At 46.9% G+C, this 21,861-nt stretch overlaps 1 protein-coding gene and 1 pseudogene across 2 annotated transcripts in view; one reads left to right on the top strand and one right to left on the bottom strand.

The window, feature by feature from the left end:
- The window catches only part of TOPBP1 (DNA topoisomerase II binding protein 1), a 153,593-nt gene that overhangs the window by 73,706 nt on the left and 58,026 nt on the right, over positions 1–21,861 (bottom strand). Inside the window, exon 1 of one of the 2 annotated variants that reach the window (XM_032266190.1) lies at positions 96–248. The exons of the other annotated variant lie outside the window; for it this stretch is intronic. Coding sequence (XP_032122081.1) covers positions 96–233 — 138 coding nt within the window. The 5' untranslated portion in view covers positions 234–248. Of the gene's footprint in view, positions 1–95; positions 249–21,861 lie in introns of those variants that run through there. 2 annotated transcript variants of the gene reach the window in all.
- LOC116541802 lies at positions 206–17,257 on the top strand (annotated as a pseudogene).

Below are 21,861 nucleotides of genomic sequence, written 5' to 3'. Positions count from 1 at the left end.
CCGGAATCCCGAGGATTTTGTGTTTTTGAGATGTTGAGGAACTGCTGGGCTAGATGAGGGTCCGGGGGTCGGAAACCTGTGTACTGGCAACTCACCTGGCACCCCCGGCGGATCTGTCTCTGGGTTGTAAAGTGTAAAGACCAGCGCGCTCCGAAGCTGCTCAGGCTCTGCGGTGCGGCCCCCTCGCCCGAGGTGGGCAGGCGCTGGACAGGGGACTGGAGAGGGGCTGGCATCTTGCAGCCCTTCGGTCCCGCGGAGGGCACGGGCTGCTCGCTGGCTGCCCCGGGGGAGGAGTGGGAGGAGTGGCGAGGGCTATCAGCTCTGGCGGGTGAACCTTCCCCAGGAGGCGCTGCTTGCTCCAGCGGGGTAAAGCCGGACGAGGCGGGAGAGCGGGGTTGGTGACGCGCGCCAGCCGCGGAGAATGAGGCTGGCCCTCTGCGCCCTGCTGTGCGCTGGAGCCCTGGGTGAGTGGGCGCCGGGAGCGGAGGTGGGCGCCGGCCCTGCAGGGTGCACCGGGGAGGCACTGGGTGCCAGCATCGGGTCGGTCACAGCCGGACCCTGCACGACGACCGGACAAGCGGGCCTCCGGGGCTGCGATGAGCCCCTAAAAGTGCTTTCTCCACGAGGGCGCACCTGACACGTTGGTCCTTGCAGAAACTCCATTGACTAGGGAGAGGGTTGTAGACTGTGACTAGCTGGCCAAATCCTGTCGGTGGCTTGGTGTTGTATACAGCTGGATGAGCCAAGAACGCTTTTCACATCTTTAAATGGTTGAAGGGGACAGGCCGGGCGCGGTGGCTCAGGCCTGTAATCCCAACACTTTGGGAGGCCGAGGCGGTGTATCATCTCAGGTCAGGAGTTCCAGACCAGCCTGGCCAACGTGGTGAAACCTCGTCTCTACTGAAAATACAAAAATTAGCCGGGTGTGGTGGCGTGCGACTCTAATCCCAGCTACTCGGGAGGCTGAGGCCTGAGAATGGCTTGAACCAGGGAGGTGGAGGTTACAGTGAGCCGAGATCACGCCACTGCACTCCAGCCTAGGCAACAGAATGAGACTCTGTCAAAAAAGTTGAAGGGGAAATAAAAAAAACAGCAATATTATGTGACATGAAAATTACATAAAATTCAAATTTCAGTGTCCATAAATAAAATTTTATTAGAATGCAGTCATGCTCACTCAGTTAAATATCATCTATGGCAGCTTTCAGGCTTGTCCAAGTCAAATATCTCTAAGTTTAAAACACTTTATTTGGGAATAAGAATTGAAATTCCGGGCATATACACAGACTGGATGGTCCTCCATTTGCCCAAAGAACAAAGAGAAGATTGGAGGTTCCATAGAAAAGGAGAAATGTTCTTCTAGAAAGTTCACTGGCACAAGTAAAGTTTTGGGGAACTGGCAAGTCCTGATTGTTGAGGGACTGTAACAGGTAAAACGAGGTTTCAGTAGCCGCTAACTAAAACTGGTCTTAGGTTACAATAGGCAGTTTCAGCAGCCAGGCTTGCTGAGAATTTCACATGTGGAGCAATGTTATGTGTCCCCAGTGCTTTTTCCCTGTGACTTCTCACTCTGTTTTAGTCAGTTATGACAAAAATGACCCAATTCTGCATGATCAACTTTCACAGGCTTCAAGGTCAGAGTTGAGTAGTTGTGACAGAGACTGTGTGTCTTATTTACTCTTTAGCTCGTAACAGAATAAGTTCATGACCCCTGGCCTAGAGGTTACTGATCCTCTTTACAGTGAAGGAAATGGGGTTAGAGGAGAGAAGGGATTTTTTTCCCCTGGGCTTAAGGGTTATTATGAAGTGTGGGGAAGGAGCAGGTGGGACAGGTGTTAGGTGTGCCTAACATCTAACCAGAGGGGTCTTTCTTGCCCCAAACTGGATAGTGCTTCTAGTACTTTTACCATACAACAGAAAGGTAGAGAGATATAGGGAAAAAGCAATTGCTGTAGAATGAGATCCACCTGTCACTCACTGCTGTGTGACTCTGAGCCGTCCCTTGACATCTCTGAGCTGGTTTCATTCACTAGTAATTGCCTTTTCACAACAAACACACAAGTACTGTGAAAATGAGATACTGTGTCTAGTGGCAGGCAGAGCTCTAGGCACAGGTGAGTTACACTGGTAAAAATCCTGGGGGTCCCTTCCTGTTTTGCGAGGGTGGGCTCCTCCAGGGCTCTTGACTGGGTCATTTGAGGAAGGCAATGATTGGAAGTCAATCAACTAATGCATGTGAAGAGCGCTCCCTGGCTCAGCAACTGTTGGTTCTGTCCAGCCCTGGTTCTGCCATGTCTGAGGCTGCTGTAAATAATTTCTGGGGTAGGATGTCTTATGTGGAGTGAGGGGTAACATCGGCAAGGGCAGAGCAAGAAGATGGACGGAAGGGAAGTACTGTGGTGGCCCCTCCCTGGCTCAGCACGGCCACGTGGGCCCACACAGAGAGCTCTGCTGGGGCTAGGGAAGGCTGGAAGTTGGAGCACAGATGTGGCTCAATGGCAGTCGCAAGGAAACCCAGAGTGCAGCCCGTCTGGGATTGTTTCCAAATTCTTCTGGAACAGTGCTGCCTGTTCTTCCTCTGTCTCTTGTCCTGGCAATGTCAGGCTCTGATCAAAAGTTCATTTTCCCAATTCACCCTGTGTTTACAAACCAGAGACAAGAGCTGCCCATTTCGGCCTCCGCTCTCACCTTCCCTCCCTCCTGGCTGCTGGACCAGGTCGGAGACTGGGATATGCTTTCTTCAAAGCTCAGCGTTCTTGTCATACAAGAGCTATTCTGGTGGCAAATGACAGAAAACGCAACCAAAGTAGCTTAAATAAAAAAGACCAAAGGGAAGGGGACAGTTAGTGGCGTGCCCTGAAAGAGCCAGTAGCCAAGTGCTCAGACAGTCTGTATCTCCACCTTGGCCTTCACCTCCTTTCTCAGCTTTTTGCCCTTCTTCAGAACTTTCTCTTTTCAGCAAGCATACACAACTTTCCTGTTTCAGGAACAGTCTGAAATATTCATAGTGGGCTCTGAATACTCCTACTTCAAATTGTCACATGGCCAGTGCTTTCAGTGAGTGATCTAGTCTAGGTTACTTGACTCTGTCTACCCTTAACTTGCTTACACATACTTTCTCTTTCTTTTAAAAATCTTTTTTTTTTTCTTTTTATTGAGACAGGGTCTCTGTCACCCATGCTGGAGTGCAGTGGTGTGAGCATAGCTCATTGCAACCTCAAACTCTTAGGCTAAAGCGATCCTCCCATCTCACCCTCCTGAGTAGCTGCAACTACAGGTGTGCATCACCATGCCCAGCTAATTTTTTTAATTTTCTTTTTTTCATTGTTATTATACTGTAAGTTCTGGGGTACATGTGCAGAACATGCAGGTTTGTTACATAGTTATACACATGCCATGGTGGTTTGCTGCACCCATCAACCCATCATTTATCTTAGGTATTTCTCCTAATGCTATCTGTCCCTTAGCCCCTCACCCCCCAACAGGCCCCGGTGTGTGATGTTCCCCTCCCTGTGTTGATGTGTTCTCATTGTTCAACTCACACTTATGAGTGAGAATATGTGGTGTTTGGTTTTCTGTTCCTGTGTTAGTTTGCTAAGAATGATGGTTTCCAGGTTCATCCGTGTCCCTGCAAAGGACATTAACTCATCCTTTCTTACGGCTGCATAGTATTCTATGGTGTATATGTGCCACATTTCCTTTATCCAGTCTATCACTGATGGGCATTTGGGTTGGCTCTAAGTCTTTGCTATTGTGAATAGTGCTGCAATAATCATACATGTGCATGTGTCTATAATAGAATGATTTATAATCCTTTGGGTATATACCCAGTAATGGGATTGCTGGGTCAAATGGTATTTCTGGTTCTAAATCCTTGAGGAATTGCTATACTGTCTTCCACGATGGTTGAACTAATTTACACTCCCACCAACAGTGTAAAAGCATTCCTATTTCTCCACATTTTCTCCAGCATCTATTGTTCCCTGTATTTTTAATGATCACCATTCTAACTGGCATGAGATGGTATCTCATTGTGGTTTTGATTTACATTTCTGTATTAAACAGTGATGATGAGCTTTTTTTCATGTTTGTTGGCCACATAAATGTCTTTTGAGAAGTGTCTGTTCATATCCTTCACCCGCTTTTTGATGGGATTGTTTGTTTTGTTCTTGCAAATTTGTTTAAGTTCCTTGTAGATTCTGGATATTAGTCCTTTGTCAGCTGGGTAGATTGCAAAAATTTTCTCCCTTTCTGTAGGTTGCCTGTTCACTCTGATGACAGCTTCTTTTGGCCCAGCTAATTTTTAATTTTTAAAAAGTTTTTGTAGAGATGGAGTCTCACCATCTTGCCAGGCTATAGTCTTGAACTCCTGGGCTCAAGTGATTCTTCTGCTTCAGCCTCCCAAATTTTGGGGATTACAGGTGTTAACCACTGCCCCTGGCCTTTAAAATCATTTTAATTGAAGTATGATTTACCTATAATATAATACCATGCACTCAGTTAAAGTATACATACAGTCCAGTGAATCTTGGCAAATATAATGATTCACATAGTTATCACCAAGATAAATGACATTTTCATCACCCTCAAGATACCCCATTTCCTCCTCCCAGTCATTCCTACTTTCTGCCACTATAGATCAGTTTTGTCTTTTCTAGGATTTCACATAAGTGGAATCACAGAGTATATTGTGCTTTGTTTGGCTTTTTTTTTTTTTTAAACTCAGCATAATTGTTTTGAGAGTTATTCATGTTCTTGTGTGTGTCATGGTTCATTCCTTTTTATTATTGAGTAGTACTCTAATGAATGGCTTTACCACAGCTTATTTACCCATTCACTTGTTGATCGGCATTTAGATTGTCTCCCACTTGGGGCTATTATGAATAAAGCTGCAATAAACATTAGTGGACAAGTCTTTGGGGAAATTCTAAATATCTAGAATTACTGGGGCATACTGGTAAGTGTATGTTCAATTTAACTTTGAATAGCTGTGCCATTTTACATTCCCAGCAGCGGCATATAAGAGCTTCAGCTGCTCCATGTCCTTCTGGTTCTCGGTGGTGTCAGTCTTCAGAGATAGCCATTCTAATAGATATGCGTTCTAATAGGTATGTAGTGAAACTGATCTCCATGTGGTTTTAATTTGCATTTCTCTGGGGACTGAAGATGTGAAGATCTTTTCATGTTCTTATTGGCCATTCCTATATCCATATATAGTCTTTTATGATGCTTCTATTTGAACTTTTTCTCCATTTTTTTTTCAAGTGATGGGAGGCTTCCTGGCTATTACTCACACTCTTCCCCTCCCTCCCTCCCTCCCTCCCTCCCTTCCTTCCTTCCTTCCTTCCTTCCTTCCTTCTTCCTTTCTTCCTTTTCTTTTGCTCTTTCGTTCTTTCTTTTTTTGGAGATATGTTCTCACTCTGTTGCCCAGACTGGAGTGCAGTGGTGCAATCATGGCTCACTGCAGTTTCAGACCTGGGCTCAAGAGATTCTCCCACCTCAGCCTCCTGAGTAACTAGAACTATAGGCACATGCCACCACACATAGCTAATTTTTTATTTTTTGTAGAGACCCATGTTGGTCTCAACATAGTGAGACCAATCCTCCTGCCTCAACCTTCCAAGGAGCTGGGCTGTAAGCAGACAATACCACATCCAGCTACTCTCCACTTTTTTTTTTAATATAAGTACAGTGGTGGCTGAAAATCCAGACTTCTAAAAAAGGCCGTATCTTGATATTCCACACAAAGGTGCCTGGCCTGCATAATTCCACTCCTTTGCTTGTGCTTCTTACCCTTTGTTGCTATTCCTGAAGAAATTTTCAAGTAAATTTGTCCCTTTTCATCACCAGCATGGGATTCTGTGTAAGGTAATTTGGCATCTTCTGTTCTTTTTCTTTAATATTTCCTACCTATAGACAGTTAAAAGGCTGTATAGGTTTTGGAGTCAAACAGGCCTGGATGGTTCAAATATTAAGTTCAACCCCAGTTGTTTCATTCCCTGACAGTTTTTTAAAAATCTTTTCTCTAAAACAGGGTACAATAACAACTGTGAAAATTAGAGGAAAGAAACATGCTTGGCACACTGCCTGAGATAGTACAACTAAGGATATTAACAATAAAGGAAAAATGTTCATCCCTTTTAATAAAGAAATGCAAATAAACCCATTCTAAAAGTAACAGTTTATATCTAGTAATGTAATGGCATTTCTAAACCGATCACACTTCTCACTGGTAGGTTTGCAGTGAAATTGGTATGCATTGCTATTGGCATTATAAATCATACATTTCTATATCATTTCTGGAAACCAATTTAGAATTATTCAGTAAGGGTCATAAAGATGTGCATAAATTTTCATCTGTTTTTGCTAATGTGTGTGCGTGTTTATGGAAAGAAAGGTATCTTAGAGGAAATTGACCTTACACAGTTGTGGGTGCTAGTAAAGTAATCTCTATAAGACTGCTGTCTTTTTGCATCTGTTATTGGTGTTTGCAGAGGAGTCAGTCAGGAAAGAGAGATGTATGTAAAGATGTATGTAAAGATGCATGTAAAGTGTGCAAGAACTACCTAGAGGCCAAAGTCATGAGCTGGAGCCCACAAGATGGACTAAAAGCCATACCAATTATTTTTGCTTCTCGTCTGGATGGTGTTCACAAGGCCCAGTGGCCTTATACCTGTATACTAAACCTCTCTCCTTTTTTTAAGGTAACTCATCTATTAAATGCGTGGGCCTTGCCAGCCATCTCCGGCAGGCTGCACTGGCTGGCCCCTGCACACCCACTTCCTTGGCCAGTCCTGGGAGGTGTGTGCAGATGCACGGGCTCTCAGTGAGGGCTGCTCTCTCACACATGTGTGACCTGGAGGCCGCGGCCAGCTCATGCCCTGGCGTCCATGTCTCTGTGTGGAGCAGCAGCGGCCAAGTTGTTCTCCAGCAGCTGTGTCTCCTGTGCGGACATGAAGAAGTTCCCAGCCTGTGTCAACTGTGTGCAGGGAAAGGGAGAGACGAGTGCTCCTGTCCTCCCATGAACTGTACTGTGGCTACACAGGAGCCTTCAAGTGAGTGAGAGCCCACTGCTGCTCCTCAGCCTGACACTGGGGAAACAAAAGCACAGAGAGTGGACAGGGCCAACCCCGGGCCACACAGAGCAACAGTGTGGAACCTGGGGTCCCAGGTGCCTCCCATGGCCAACCCTTGCTCCTAACCATCCACAGAGCACTCTTCTGTGTGGGAGCCCCTAGCCGCCCCAGAGCTTGGGGTCTGCCCATGTTCCCCTCCTGGACGAGGGAATGCTGGGAAGACAGACTCGTGTCTGGGACTCTGAGATCTACTGACACAGGTCTGGGTTTTCGAAAGGGCCAAAGGCCAAGACCTACTGGCACACATCTTTCTGCTGAGCTGCTTCTCATGCATGCCTCGCCCCATCTCCCTCTCAGCCCCTGGCAGGCACCTCTGCATACTCCATGCTCCATAAGAGAAATGGCTACTACTCCAAGGCTTTCCAAAGTTATTAGCCCCATACAAAGCCTTAAAGCCTTTAGTTTTTATTTATTTATTTTAATACCTGTTGCTTTTGGCTGCTTTCTAAGAGGAAAATGAGGGTCCTTCTTTCCCATGCTGCCTCCTCAGAGTTGGCTGGGTTTGTGACTTCCAGAGCTCCTGGCTGCTCCTGGCCTAGGCTTAGCTGTGGGGTTCAAAGGCCCCTCAGACAAAGCCATCGCCTCTGTGAGACAGATTGATACTCCCAGCAAAGCCCTGTGAGCCAGCGGCCCCGGCCAACCCTCAGAGGGGCTGCATGGGGAAGAAGCGAGGCCTGTGCTTGACTGTGGCTCTCCTGTCTGTCAGGTGTCTGAAGGATGGCGTGGGGCATGCGTGTCGTGAGGCACATAACAGTGTGTGGTAGGTGCTAAAGAACCTCGTGGACCCCACCCTAGCCAGAGGAGCTGGTTATTTATTTATTTATTTATTTATTTTTTGAGATGGAGTCTCTCTCTGTAGCCCAGGGTGGAGTGCAGTGCCGTGATCTAGGCTTACTGCAACCTCCGCCTCCTGGGTCCCGGTTTAAGCAATTCTCCTACCTTAGCCTCCCAAGTGGCTGGGATTACAGCACGAGCCACCATACCCAGCTAATTTTTGTATTTTTAGTAGAGACGGGGTTTCACCTTGTTGGCCAGTCTGGTCTTGAACTCCTGACCTCATGATCCGTCCACTTCGGCCTCCCAAAGTGCTGGGATTACAGGTGTGAGCCACCGCGCCCGGCCGAGGAACTGGTTCTTACCCAAAAATTGCCTTATATAGAGAGATAGGTGAAGCTCATTAATGCCACAGGAGAGTTTCTATGTAAGCACAGAAACATAGAAATTCTGTTACAGTAATTCCCCCTTATCCACAGTATCATTTAACATAGTTGGACCTGTCGCCAGCCAAGGTGCAAAATATTACATTACTACTCTTGCACCTTAGGGCTATTACTAAGTAAAATAGGGGTTACTGGAACACAGAAGCCCTGTCCTACCACAGTGGTGGATCTGATCACTGAGAAGGCTACTAAGTAACTAATGAGCAGGTAATGTGGGCAGCATGGATACAGCGTTGACAAAGGCAGGATTCACATCCGGGGAGGGACAGAGCAGGACAGTGAGAGATTCTATCACGCTATCAGAACAGCAGGCAATGTCATACTTGTGAATTGCTATTCCTGGCACTTTCCATTTATGTCGCAGTGCCTTCACAAGAAGGGTGAGTATGGTATAAGAAGATATTTTGAGAGAGAGAGAGGCCACCTTCACTTAACTTCTATTACAGCATATGTTATAATTGCTCTATTTTGGCTGGGCACAGTGACTCGCGCCTGTAATTCTCAGCACAGAATTATTAAAACTTGTTTTATTAGATGGTAAGTATTGTTTAAATGTTCATAAAATGTGTTTAGTAGACTTATAGATTAAGCAAACTGAGCACTAAAGAAAGAACAAACATAGCAGTCCCACCTTATTCGAGGGGGATATGTTCTAAGACCTACAATGGATGCTAGAAATCATGGATAGTGCCAAACCCTAATATACTATTTTTTTCCTATACATACATACTTATGATAAAGTCTGGTTTATAAATTAGGTACAGTAAGAGATTAACAACAATAATTAATAATAAAAAAAAGAACCATTTTTTTTTGAGACAGGATCTTGCTCTGTTGCCCAGGCTGGAGTGCAGGGGCGTAATCATAGCTCACTGCAACCTCCACCTCCACAGTTCAAGCGATTCTCCTGCCTCCTGCCTCAGCCTCCTCAGTAGCTGGGACTACAGGCACACACCACCATGCCTGGCTAATATTTTTGTATTTTTAGTAGAGACAGAGTTTCACCGTGTTGGCCAATATAGTCTCAATCTCTTGACCTCATGATCTGTCTGCCTTGGCCTCCGAAAGTACTGGTATTACAAGCATGAGCCACTGCGCCCAGCCAGGTCCTTACTTTTTACATGGGTCCCAGTTCCTTACAACCTAGTGTCTTTCCCTAACATGAAATTGACTTCAGTGTCCTTTGTTCCCATGTTCAATTATTCACAATTCACTGTCTCCTCATTATTACACATTGACCTGCTTTGTTAGCATTTTGGCAATTGATGCATGTCTTATTATCCACAATTTTAATTAGTGGGGTGACCTATGGGTCTCATCAAGTTGTTCCAAATAATAATTATGTCCTTAGGATGCTCAAGTTACCAAACTTAATGATAGTGGCAGCATCTTCCATCTCCCCCTGAAGTATCTGAAAACATCCTCACTCTACGAAAACCAGATTGTGCCAGGCCATCTTGATTAACCTTTGCCCAAAGTTACTTGTGTACTATTTTGCAAGATTCCCTTCTTGCCTGGTAGTAGAATGTCATGAGACTATGATAATGAGTGGGGGTGGAGAACCCCGGGCTGCTGCTGTCACACTGGGCCCTGGAGTGGCCAAGGTGGAAAAGTGATTTATTTCTGAAGTCATTAGGTCATATTGATTCTCTAAATTTAATTCTAACATTACTAAATCATTTTGAAACTTTTCTTTTAATGTAAAGATTTAAAATATATTTTCTAGAGAAAATACTGAATTAAAATTGTAACCACTCACAGGAGCCCTGAGTACACTCCTCTTTCGGTTTGAGATTTTATCAACCTCAAAGGCCATCTGAGGCAGAAGAATAGGGAATTAGGGTAATCAAGGGTTAAGTCAGAAGCAACAGAGCAGCAGGTGCAGTCCGTTAGTTCTAGGCAAGATTAGGCAGCATATAGGCCACATCCTCTCTCTCAGAAGTCTCCCCTTCAGCCTCTGATTGGCCATGGGCCATCCTTCATAGGGTGTAACCAATTAGAGGCCTCTAAAGAGCACCTGGGCGTTGCCAAATGCTTTTTGCTTAATAAAAACCCTAAAGAACACTGTAATCAGGGCTCTTGAGCTGCTTACTGGACCCTGCTGCCACTCCGTGCAGTGTACTTTCTCTTCAATCAATCTGCACTTTCATTGCCTCATTCACGCATTTTGTTCAATTCTTTGTTCAATGTGCCGAGAACCTGGACTACTCACAGTCCAGACTTTCCATTTGGTAACACATCTGTATTCGTTTTCTTGGACTGCTGTAGCAAAATACCATGAACTGGGTAGCTTAAGCAACAGAAATATATTGTCTGATACCTCTGGAGGCTAGGATGCCAAGATCATGTGTTGGCAGGGTTGGGTTCTCCTGAGAGCTGTGAGGGAGAATCTGTTCCAGGCCGCTGCCCTTGCTTCCGGTGGTTTGCTGGTTATCTTTGGTGTTGCCTGACTCACAGACGCATCACTCCAATCTCTGCTTTCATATTCACATGGCCTTCTCCCTATGTGCATGTCTTCTGAGTTCAAACTTCCCCTTTTCATAAGAACACCAGTTGTATTGGATTAGGGGTCCACCCTATCCCAGTGTGACCACATCCTAACTAATTACATTTGCAAGGACCCTATTTCCATATAAGGTCAAATTCTGAGGTAATGTGGATTAGGACTTCAATATATGAATGTATTGAACCCACAACAGTTTCTAATACCTAGACAATGGAATCAAAGAGCCTGTTTTCCTCATAGGGTCTTTCTGGTTCATCTTTGTACCTGCAGAGTGCCCTGACTAGGCTCCTAGACCTCCTTCCAGCTCTCTGCCCTCCCAGCTTTCCCCCACAGTCTCTGCCTCAAAGGGAATGTGGCCTCTTTAGTGGGGGACCTGGGCTGTCCTGGCATGGTAATGTGTCAGCCCCAGATGAGTTACCTTAAGTCTCTGAGTCTCAGTTTCCTCATCTGTAGAATGAGATAATCATATTACTGGCCTCTCCCAGTTGTTGTGAGGATTAAATGCAACACAGCCCGAAAGCCTTCAGCAAGTCTTTGATGAGCTATGACTGCCCAGTACACATTTGCTGTCACCATTCCTATTAGCGGAGACACAGAGAAGTGGGGCAGTTGGAGGGCCCTGGGCCAGGCACACCTCCCAGCCCTGTGTCTACCTGCAGTGAGACTGTGAACCAGCTGTTTCACTCCTGAGGCCTCTAGTCCTTACCTGTATAAAATGTGTTTGGAAAAAATTCTCTCTCAGTCCTCTTCAGGTCACATATTACATGGTTCTGTGAGGGTCAGGGATCATCCTAACCATGGCCCATGGGCCTCCTGTAGTTGGTCACCTGGGCTTTCCCTCCCCAGAGAACTTGGCAAACAAGGCTGACAGGAATGAGTATCAGCTGCTTTGCCTGGACAACACCCGGAAGCCGGTAGATGAATACAAGGACTGCCACGTGGCCTGGGTCCCTTCTCACACCATCGTGGCCCAAAGTGTGGGCGGCAAGGAGGACTTGATCTGGGAGCTTCTCAACCAGCCCCAGGTATCCCCACCCGCCATCCTCCCCTCAGGCTTAGTGCTCCCCGCTTGGATTTAGAGGGAGGTTAACTTCCTCGCTTTCCTTCCACTCTGAACGTCCTGATGTGTTCAGGATGCAGTGAGCCCTGCCACATGTGGTCCTCTTCACTGACAAACCGCTCAGTCTGTATGCATTATAGACAGCAGAGGCATAAAACGTTGCCTGGCACCACCAACCTGGTGGACTAAAGACTCTCCGCAGAAGTTCCTCTTGTTCCACTTAATTATTTTTCATTCTAAACGGGTTCTCGGGATGAGCTCACATGCCCTCTTCCTCTACAAAGTGCTCCCCTGTCATCCCACAGCAGATGATCCTGCCCTCCTGACACCTCTGCCAATGCTCTCTCCTTAGCACTGGGGGATTCAGACACAGACTAGGCAAAGACTTGTCTTGAGTCGTTCACAGATGAGTGTGGGAGACATATGGATATGGATTCTCACCCGGTGGAATTGCAACACCTCAGGGACATGGATGGTGTCCTTTGTGGAGGACAAAGGGACTGATTCGCAGAGTGTATCTGGGAGTAATTGTGTGTACCCTAAGAAGGCAGGGGGTAGGGGTTGTCAGGGAGGGCAGCAGGTGACATTTCATGTAGAGTCACTGCAAAAGCAAACGCCAGCCAGCCATTTGAAAGAGCACGTGGGTAGGTGCTGCTGTGAGCTATGTCAGGAATGGCTTTGGGCCAGTCAACCAGAATCCTAAGCAAAGAGCCCTTTGGTTTTTGGAGGCCAGAAAGGGGAAGGGACTGTTTGGTGTCCCACAGCTGCTCCTTCAGTGGCAGGCTTGGCATAGGGAGAAGAGGAGATCGGGAAGTCTGACTGCAGCCCACAGTGTCGGACTACCAGCCTCTGCAGGATGGAGACCACCACAGGCGCTTAGGGTGATCAGGTGACCTGAGCGGAAGGCAGCCTTCGCTGAATGCCCCACGGGAACACAGAGCAGCAGCCCGCAGTGGAGAGGGGTGGACCCGAGGGGTGGCCCTGGCAGTTTTCCTGAGGCCACACCAGGCAGACAAGCTAGAATTTAAGTAGAGCTTTCCCTCACCATGCCCCAGGGATGCGGGGGACCTCAGCCACTGCCTTCACCCTCAGCCACTCATGTCTTGCTGTTTCCTTTGTCTGTTTTGGGGTTTGTTTTACCTTTACCTCTATGCCATCCTCCCTCCTTCGCCATCTCTTTTGTCCTTTCAACAGGAACATTTTGGAAAAGAGAAGTCACCTGAATTTCAACTCTTTGGCTCTCCTCACGGGACAGATCTGTTTACTGATGCTGCCCATGGGTTTTTAAAGGCCCACCTAAGATGGATGCCAAGCTGTACCTGGGATATGTGTATTTTTCTGCTACTAAGCATCTAAAAAGAGGTATGCAAGGTCCCTGGAGGTACCTGGCCAGCCTGGGCAGCAGGGCAGGCCAGGGCCATTGTGGGAGGCTTTTCTGGTGCCTGCAAGCCTCACCCAATCTTTATTGGCCTGCAGAGCCCAAGGGAGCTACTAACTGCATTGGGTTCATGAGGGGGTTTTCTGCTGAGCTGGAAAAAAGACCTGACGTATGTGATTAGAAAAGGGTTTTAAAGACAACTTGAAGTCATGATGGTTCTGGCTCCTTTTTACTAGCTGGGGTCATCCCACCCAAGGTGAGTCTATTTGATATGGAGCATAAAAATAGTCCATCCTAAACTGAAGTGGGAACGTAGCCGCTACCACCACCCAAAGGTTTCTGGTCTGGCCATCCACTGGATCTCTAAGCTTCCTTCCTTCCCTCCCTCCCTCCCTCCCTACCTACCTCCCTCCTTCCCTTCCTTCCTCTAGCTTTACCCTCCATTTAGTCAACCAGTCGGTATTAGCATCTACATAAGGGCAGCTGCTGTGTTAGATGTGGGCATATGGAGGTGAGCAAAGACACTGGGTGAGGGGAGAGCAAGCCGGCCCACCCAGAACAGAACTCGTGACTGCCAACTGGGGCATACTTCCTGGATGGGGAACCCAGTCTTGCAAGAGAAAACCCCAGAAGGCCCTGAGCTGTGCTAGTACTCAGAGTGGCCTCCCTGGGGAGGTGATGCCTGAGGAGCTGAGGTCAGGAGCAGGGGGAAGCTCTGTCTTCATTGCTTTTTCTGAGAACTGAGTTCCCCATTTCTCCCGGAGGGTGACAGGCAGGAATGAGCAGTGTCGTGGGAATGAGACATGTCAGCGCTGCTGCTGCCACTGAGGGCCTCGTTGGACAGCTACTCTGCAGCCAGGGGCACTAAGCTCCCAGACCCACCTGGGGCTTCCTTTGGATCCCTGGCTCTTCTCCACCCGGCCTAGGTCCGGAAGATACCCAGAGAGTGCAGTGGTGCACAGTGGGCCACCATGAGAGGGCCACGTGTGATGGGTGGAATGCTGTGAGTGGTGGTGACTTGGCATGGCCCATGGAGGAGACCCTGGAGGACCACATCACTGCCATCATGGTAGGAGGGCTCTGCTTTGAAGGCTGGGCTCAGACACTCAGATACACAGCACTTCTGCCAAGTGTGGCATTGAAGATCTCCTTCCCAAACACCTCTTCCTCAGCCTCCAGGATAAGGATGCCTGTTGTATGCTGTCCCCCACCCACTCTGTGGGCTCCTCCAGCTCTGAGCAGTACAGAAACACAGAGCCAGCCCAAGTGCTGGACTCCTCGGGGGGCTCAGCTCTGGAGTCCAGGGAGCTCAGGGGAGTGTCTTGCCTAGGAGCCACAGGAAGTAGGGTGACATTCCAGGTGATGGTCAGGGCTACTGGGAATTGTGAAAGCAGATCAACCTTTTCAATCCTTTAATTGTAAGTCTATTTTTTTTCTGATTATAAAATATTAAAATAAATAAATAAAAATAGGGCTGCAGTAAGCCATGGTCACACCATTGCACTCCAGCCTGGGTGACAGAGCAAGACCCTGTCTCTAAAAAAAATCAATAACTAAAAATAAAATCATTCACAACTTCATCACTCAGAGATCATCATCACCTAATCTCTAGTGATGAAACTGTTGTTATTAACTTTATGAACAGAACTATTTTTATAATTAGGAAAACATAAATTTATAAATAAAGGAATGAAAATCTGACAAACTTAGAAGGCTATGCAACCGTTTTGTTTAACTTGAGAAGACCCTCATTTTGGTAAACTTTCCTAGCACCAATTTATAAGATTAAGATCTGGATAGTTGGCCAGGCACAGTGGCTCACACCTGTAATTCCAGCACTTTGGGAGGCCAAGGTGGGTGGATCACAAGGCCAGGGGTTTGAGACCAGCCTGGTCAACATGGTGAAACTTGTCTCTGCTAAAAATATAAAAATAAGCTGGGTGTGGTGGTGCATGCCTGTAATCCCAGCTGCTTAGGAGGCTGAGGCAGGAGAATCGCTTGAACCTGGGAGGCAGAGGTTGCAGTGAGCTGAGATCACACCATTGTACTCCAGCCTGGGTGACAGAGTGAGACTCCGTCTCAAAAAAACAAAAAAAGATCTTGATAGTTATATAGTTTCCTAAATGTGTCAATTGTAAGGATTAAATAAATCTGAGTACTTAAAACATTGCCTGGCATGTAGTAAGCAGTGTTAGCTATTATTATTATTAAAAATCCTGAGGACAGTTGGTACATTTTCTTAAATAATGAAACACTCATTTAAATAATGGCTATGTAATATTCCACCAAGGATGCTTGCCTCCATTTGTTTAACAAATTTCTCAGTGTGCATATTTGAGTTATTTGCAAATTCTTTGCTATTATAGACAATGTGGGATTGAAAAAATCTTTGTATCTATAAATGCCTGTATTTCTGAGTATATCTTTAATATTAATGATAACTAATTCTGGAATTTCTGTGTGCCAAGCGCGTTTATGAGCTCTTAACCTGTGCTACTCATTTAATCTTCATAATAAACCTATGGGGTATAATTTTTACCCAACTTATGGATGAAAAAATGTATATAGCATAGTATTGAGGGATGTGTGCTTTGGGATAGACAGATCTTGGAGGCCATCTGGAAAAGTGGTTATAAGGAATTAAATTGCCTGTGTTTAAGTCTTAGCGGCCATCGATTGGACACACTTTTTTTTTTTTTAGATGGAATCTCATTCTGTTGCCCAGGCTGGAGTACAATGGTGCGGTCTCGGCTCACTACAACCTCCACATCCTGGGTTCAAATGATTCTCCTGTCTCAGCCTCCCAAGTAGCTGGAATTGCAGGTGCTCCCAGGTCCTTCTGCACCCTGGGCTTTGGATCCCTGGCTCTTCTCCACCCGGCCTAGGTGCAGAAGACTCCCAGAGGTTGCAGTGGTGTTCAGTGGGCCACCATGGCAGGGCCAAATGTGAGGAGTGGTGTGCTGTGAGTGGTGGTGCCTTGGCCACCACAGCCAGCTAATTTTTGTATTTTTAGTAGAGACGGGGTTTCACCATGTTGCTAAGGCTGGTCTCAAACTCCTGACCTCATGATCCACCCACCTCGGCCTCCCAAAGTGCTGTCGATCGGATATACTTAACCTGTCTGCTTTCATTTATAAAAGAAGGGAAATTCTAGTACCTAGCTTATTGAAGTTTGTGAGGAATACATGAGGTCATCACTGTGAAGTGTTTAGAAAGGAGCCTGGCACATAGTAAGGCTTAGTAAGTTTTTGCTGCTGTAGTTACTGTTTTTAGATTTCTAGAAGGGTAGTGAACAGGTCAAAAGCAAAAAGTACCAGGCACTGTGGCTCACTCCTATAATCCCAGCACTTTGGGAGGCAGAGGTGGGTGGATCACAAGGTCAGAAGTTTGAGACCAGCCTGACCAACTGGGTGAAACCCTGTCTCTACTAAAAATACAAAAATTAGCTGGCATGGTGGTGCATGCCTGTCAGCTACTCAGGAGGCTGAGGCAGGAGAATTGCTTGAACCCAGGAGGCAGAGGTTGCGGTGAGTCAAGATCGCACCACTGCACTCTACCCTGGGCGACAGAGCAAGACTCTGTCTCAAAAAAAAGCAAACAGCATGTATGTGTAGTGTATGTTTTTATCTTGGTGGCCTTAATCTGTAAGGATATATTTTTTGCTCTATTAGAAAAATTAATTGATTAAAATAACAAGTTAATTATGGGTGAGTTATTTAGATAAATGAATTACTTATTGAAAATCTTATTAGCACTGAGAAGCTCCTGACTTTGGATGGAGTAATGTCAGAGTTTAATGCCATATACCTTGATTGTTTTTCTTTTTCTTTTCAGAGCGGTTTAGGTCAAAGTGTGTGAATTAACTCACCATGGAAGGTGAGTTAGGATCAGTAACACTGGCTCAACGGTAAAGGCCCATTGTTGAAAAGAGGAAAGCCTTAAACACAAATAAAAATGACTAGAGATGGGAAAAAATCTACAGCTAATTGTTAAGCTGCAAACCTCTCCTGGGGCTGTAATATACTCTTTGCAGGGTACTTTATAGTTGGCAAAGGACTCCTGTTTGCACTATTCCTGTTCACTCTTCTCAGCAACCCTGGAGTATGTGGGCATTGTTGTACCATGTTATGGAGCTGGAGTATGAAGCTCAGGGACTGTGTGACTGGCCCAGGGCCACACAGCCAGGAGGCGGCTGCACCTGGGTTTGAGAAGAGGCGGAGTGACTGGAAACCCCGGGCCCTTCCCGACACCACACGGCACCTGGGCACACGCCGCATGGCCATCTCTGCATGAAGGTCCACAGCCGGGGCCCATTCCTGGTATTTCTGGGGCCGAGTAGAGACCTCACGAGGGAAGGAGATTCGTAGATGCTGCTAATGAAGATGAGGAGGAAAATCAAACCCACCGTTCAGCTTTTAGCAAGCTGGAGTTTGATAGCAGGGGAGTTGATCAGTCTTTACAGCAGGAGACCACCACTAGGGGCAAGTTCCTCCATTCTTTGTTTCCAGATAAGCAGAGAGGGTCTGTCTCTAGAACCTAATCCCAGAAAATGGATAAAGCAGTGGTTCTCAGGTGTGATCTCTGGACCAACAGCATCGGCATCTCCTGGGAGTTTGTTGGGAATGAAAATTCTGGGGCTCCATCCTAGACCTTCTGAGTCAGAAGCTCTGAAGCTGAGGCTAGCAATCTGTGTTTTGACAAATTTAATGCACATTAAGGTTTGAAAACTGCTGTGATAGAGAATCCTGAGGTGAAATCCAAGTACATACTTGGGTTTAGAGTTTCTTCTGAAACAGGAGAAGAGCTGGGGAAGGTGAGGGGTTTGGAGCATCACAGCCCAAGAAGCTGTGGTCTCTGTCCCCTGCCGAGCACTGCGTCATGGGAGCTTGCACGGTCCACCCTGTGCAAAGGCCACTGGGGTGCAAAGTTGAGGCAGCACTTCCCTGCTCACCTGCAGCAGCTCCCCTTCCTGGGCGGCAGGACCCCAGCCTGGGGATACGCCGTACCTCACCCCTCTCTGCTGTCATGGCTAAGAAGTCTTCTCTAAACTGTGTCTTCATCCCTTATCCTAAAGTCCAGCAAACAGTCTTCTATCTGCTATGTATTCTTTTCTGATCATTTATAATCAGAACAACCCTAACTGCTTCAAGAGTAGTTGACATTTTTGGAAACTGCAATGATACACAAATGTAGATCAACAAGTATGCTTAGAGGACGGTTTAGACACCAGCAGGGTGGCTGACTGTGATGGAGAAGGCACCATCCGAGTAGAGAGGGGGAGAGTTAACCTCAGAGTCACACACACACACATACACATGCCTGGAAAGATGCATGACAATAATGAATACCATAGGCATAGAAATAGTGGCATCGAAGGACAGCACTATGACAGCATTTGGCTACCAGACTGGTGTCATAGACTGCAGCCTGGTAGGCAATGGCCTGCCATGGCCTCAGGAGAACCTGCTTCACTGGGAGGGGCCTCCAGTCCTGCTTCTGCACTAGCAGCACTGCTGGAAAGCCACTTCTCTGTTCCAGTCAGCTTGGCATCCTGGCTATTCCTTGAAGAATTCAGGCACCTGCCCCAGGGCCTTAGCACCTGCTCCTACCCCATCTGGAGTGCTTGTCCTCCTCAGATCATCATGGCTAGTTCCCTCCTTTTCCTTACAACTTCTCAGGGCAGACTTAATTTTAAACCAATAAACACATATGCATGCACATACCCTTCCCTATACTTCATATCCCCCTTTCTTGCTTTATGTTTTCTTTAGCACTTATTACTCTCTAGCTTACTACATATTTTATCTACTTACCTTGCTTCATGTCTATTTTCTTCTGTAAAATGAACAAGGACCCCGTTGGTTGTAAGTGAGAAAATCTCATGTGAAGCTGCTTACACCAAGGGTCCTGTCTTAACAGGTGCTCTGGGTGCTCCCTCCTTGTAAGGGCTGAGACCTGAGCCTAGGAGGCCAACCAAGATGCTTTAAGGGTAGGGTTGCCACATACAATTCAGGATGGCCAGTTAAAGTAGAGTTCCAAATAGACAACACCTGATTTTTTAGTATAAGGGATACCCCTGCTTCTCCCATCTGCTTGTCTTTCTCTGCACATCTGCCTCATTTTTCTTCTTCCCTGCAGGGTGGGTTTTGGTTTCTCAGGCTACCTGGAGGGAAACGTTTGCAACCAGCAGTCCCAATCTTGTTACAAAGGAGCTCATCAGTTGCAAAGGAGCAGTCAAACAAAGACCATAGCATATTCATCCCAAAGCTCAGGAAGGAGATTGTCAGCTCAGTTTGGGTGAAAGCTTCCTGTCCACACAACCCATGCAGTGAAGCCACACTGTAAGGCGACAGCTGCCTCCACTGTGACCACATGGATTGAGGCAGCTGGGGTGGGGGGAGTCAGTTCTCAAAAAAGTAACAATGCTTGAGGGACCAAACAAGAACTGAATACACAAAGGGAATTTTGTTTTCCTAGATACAAAAATCACATTATAATGATGTAATAATCAATACTGGCTGGTTTAAATGCAAGAATAACAAATACATGGAAAAGAATTGAGTTCCAAGAGAGATTCATGGAGATACTGCCATTTGGTCAGTAACAAAGGTGACATTTCAAATCACTGGGAAAAGGATGCACTTGAGATGTCCAATAAAATATGTAGCAAGAACTGGTCTCTCTGTATTCCCTGATGGGAGCACATTTAATAAGTTAGTCCTGGATGCTGGACAGGCAAGGGTCCAGGAGAGTGGTGGGAAGACGTGCTGATGATGAGTGAGGATGATTTCTTTTAGGTATTTGTATGAGTGGGGAAGAGAAGCACATTGCTGGAGAATGGGGTGGGATCAAGGCAGGGTTTATTGTTTTTGCAGAAAGGAAAGGCATATAATGTGATGAAAAGAGCCTAGTGAACAGGAAAAGGTTACAACTGAACGAGAGAAAGAGTATAGCTATAGCAGAAAGTTGCCAAGAGTGAGGATGGGGTTCCTGGTAAGGGCACGTTTGCTGGGAAGGAGACCTTCCTTCCTCTGTACCTGGATGGCAGAAGAGGGCACTGGAGATGCAGGCAGGCAGATCTGTTGGAGGGATGCTGAGAAAAAGCCACATAATGATTTCCGTGGTTTCTCCGGGAAGCAGGAGCACAGGTCAGTGTACAAATGTTGTGGGGTGGGGGGATGTGGAGAGGCAGAAGTTTCTGGAAAGGGGAAACTGTTTGCTCTGCAGAGTGGGGAGGTGGCTGTCTAGAGCAGTGCTCCTCACACTTGAGAATGGATCAGAGTCTCCTAGAGGGATTGTTAAGGCACAGGTTCCTGGGCCCACCTCCAGAGCCCCAGAATTTGCATCTCTAACAAGTTTCCAGCCAACACTGATGCCGCTGGTTCCTTGCCTCCAACTTTGAGAACCACTAATCTAGAGCAGGGGAAGGAAGGCAGGAATGCTGAGGTGAAGCTAAGGATCAGGAAGGTCTCTTTTTGTCTACCTACCTTACCCTGAGATGCAGACACATCTAATACAGGGGATTGTGCTCATTCAGGACTGGGATTCTATGAAGGGGCACCAAGAAAAGAAATAGGATAATGGAGCTTAGGAAACGTGAATGGGAGTGATTGATCCTAGCTAGGTATAGAGGGACCTGAAGAATAGCGGGGAGGATCCAAGATGGCCAAATAGGAACAGCTCCAGAGTGCAGTTCCCAGCAAGAACAACGCAGAGGGTGAGTGCCCACTGCATTTCCAAACAAATTTTCACTGCCCAAAGACCAGGAGATTCCCAGGCCGAAAAGCGCCCCAAGTTTTCAGCATGGCAGTTTCAGCTGGTGCCAACTTGGTGCACAGAAACTCACACAAATCTGGGCAGCCGTTTCAACTGGCACCTGGAATGCCTGGGAGACAGAGCCACCCATTCAACTGAAAGGGAGGGGGCAGAGACAGGGAGCCAGGCAATCTGGCTCCGTGAGTACCACCCCCACAAAACAAGCAATCTGAAACGCTCTGGATTGAGAATTTCACAGCAAGCGCAGCTGGACCCAGGATGGTCCAGCTCAGTCGGGGGAAGGGTGACCACCACTACCAAGGCAGTCCACCACTACCGAGGCAGTTCACACAGCAGCTGGGCAGAGCCTGCGGCAGCTCAGCAACACCTCTGCTGGCAGACTGTGACTAGACTACTCCGTGTGGGGCAGGGCATCTATGAAAAAAGACAGTAGCACAACAGGAACTCATAAATAAAGCTGACCTTAATAGGACAGAGCACATGGGAAAAGACGCAGTTATGAGTTGCGTTGCAGCAGACTTATTAAAAGTACCTGCTCAGCATCTCTACACAGAACAACAGGGCTCCCAGCATAACACTTGAGCTCCTGTAAGGGACAGACTGTCTCTTCAGGCAGCTCTCCAACCCCTGTATACCCAGAGAAACCTCACAAAGGAGAGCTGAGGCTGACATTTGGCAGGTACCCTTCTGGGATGAAGATAACAGAAGAAACCGGCAGCAACTCTTACAGTTCTGCAGCCCCCATGGGTGATCCCCAGGCAAGCAGAGTCTGGAGTGGACCTCCA

Source organism: Sapajus apella, unplaced genomic scaffold, assembly GCF_009761245.1.
Source record: "Sapajus apella isolate SASKATOON/1434 unplaced genomic scaffold, GSC_monkey_1.0 scaffold4, whole genome shotgun sequence".
Taxonomy (NCBI): Eukaryota; Metazoa; Chordata; class Mammalia; order Primates; family Cebidae; genus Sapajus; species Sapajus apella.
Note: the sequence above shows the minus strand (reverse complement) of the source record. Positions and strands in the feature narration are given on the sequence as shown.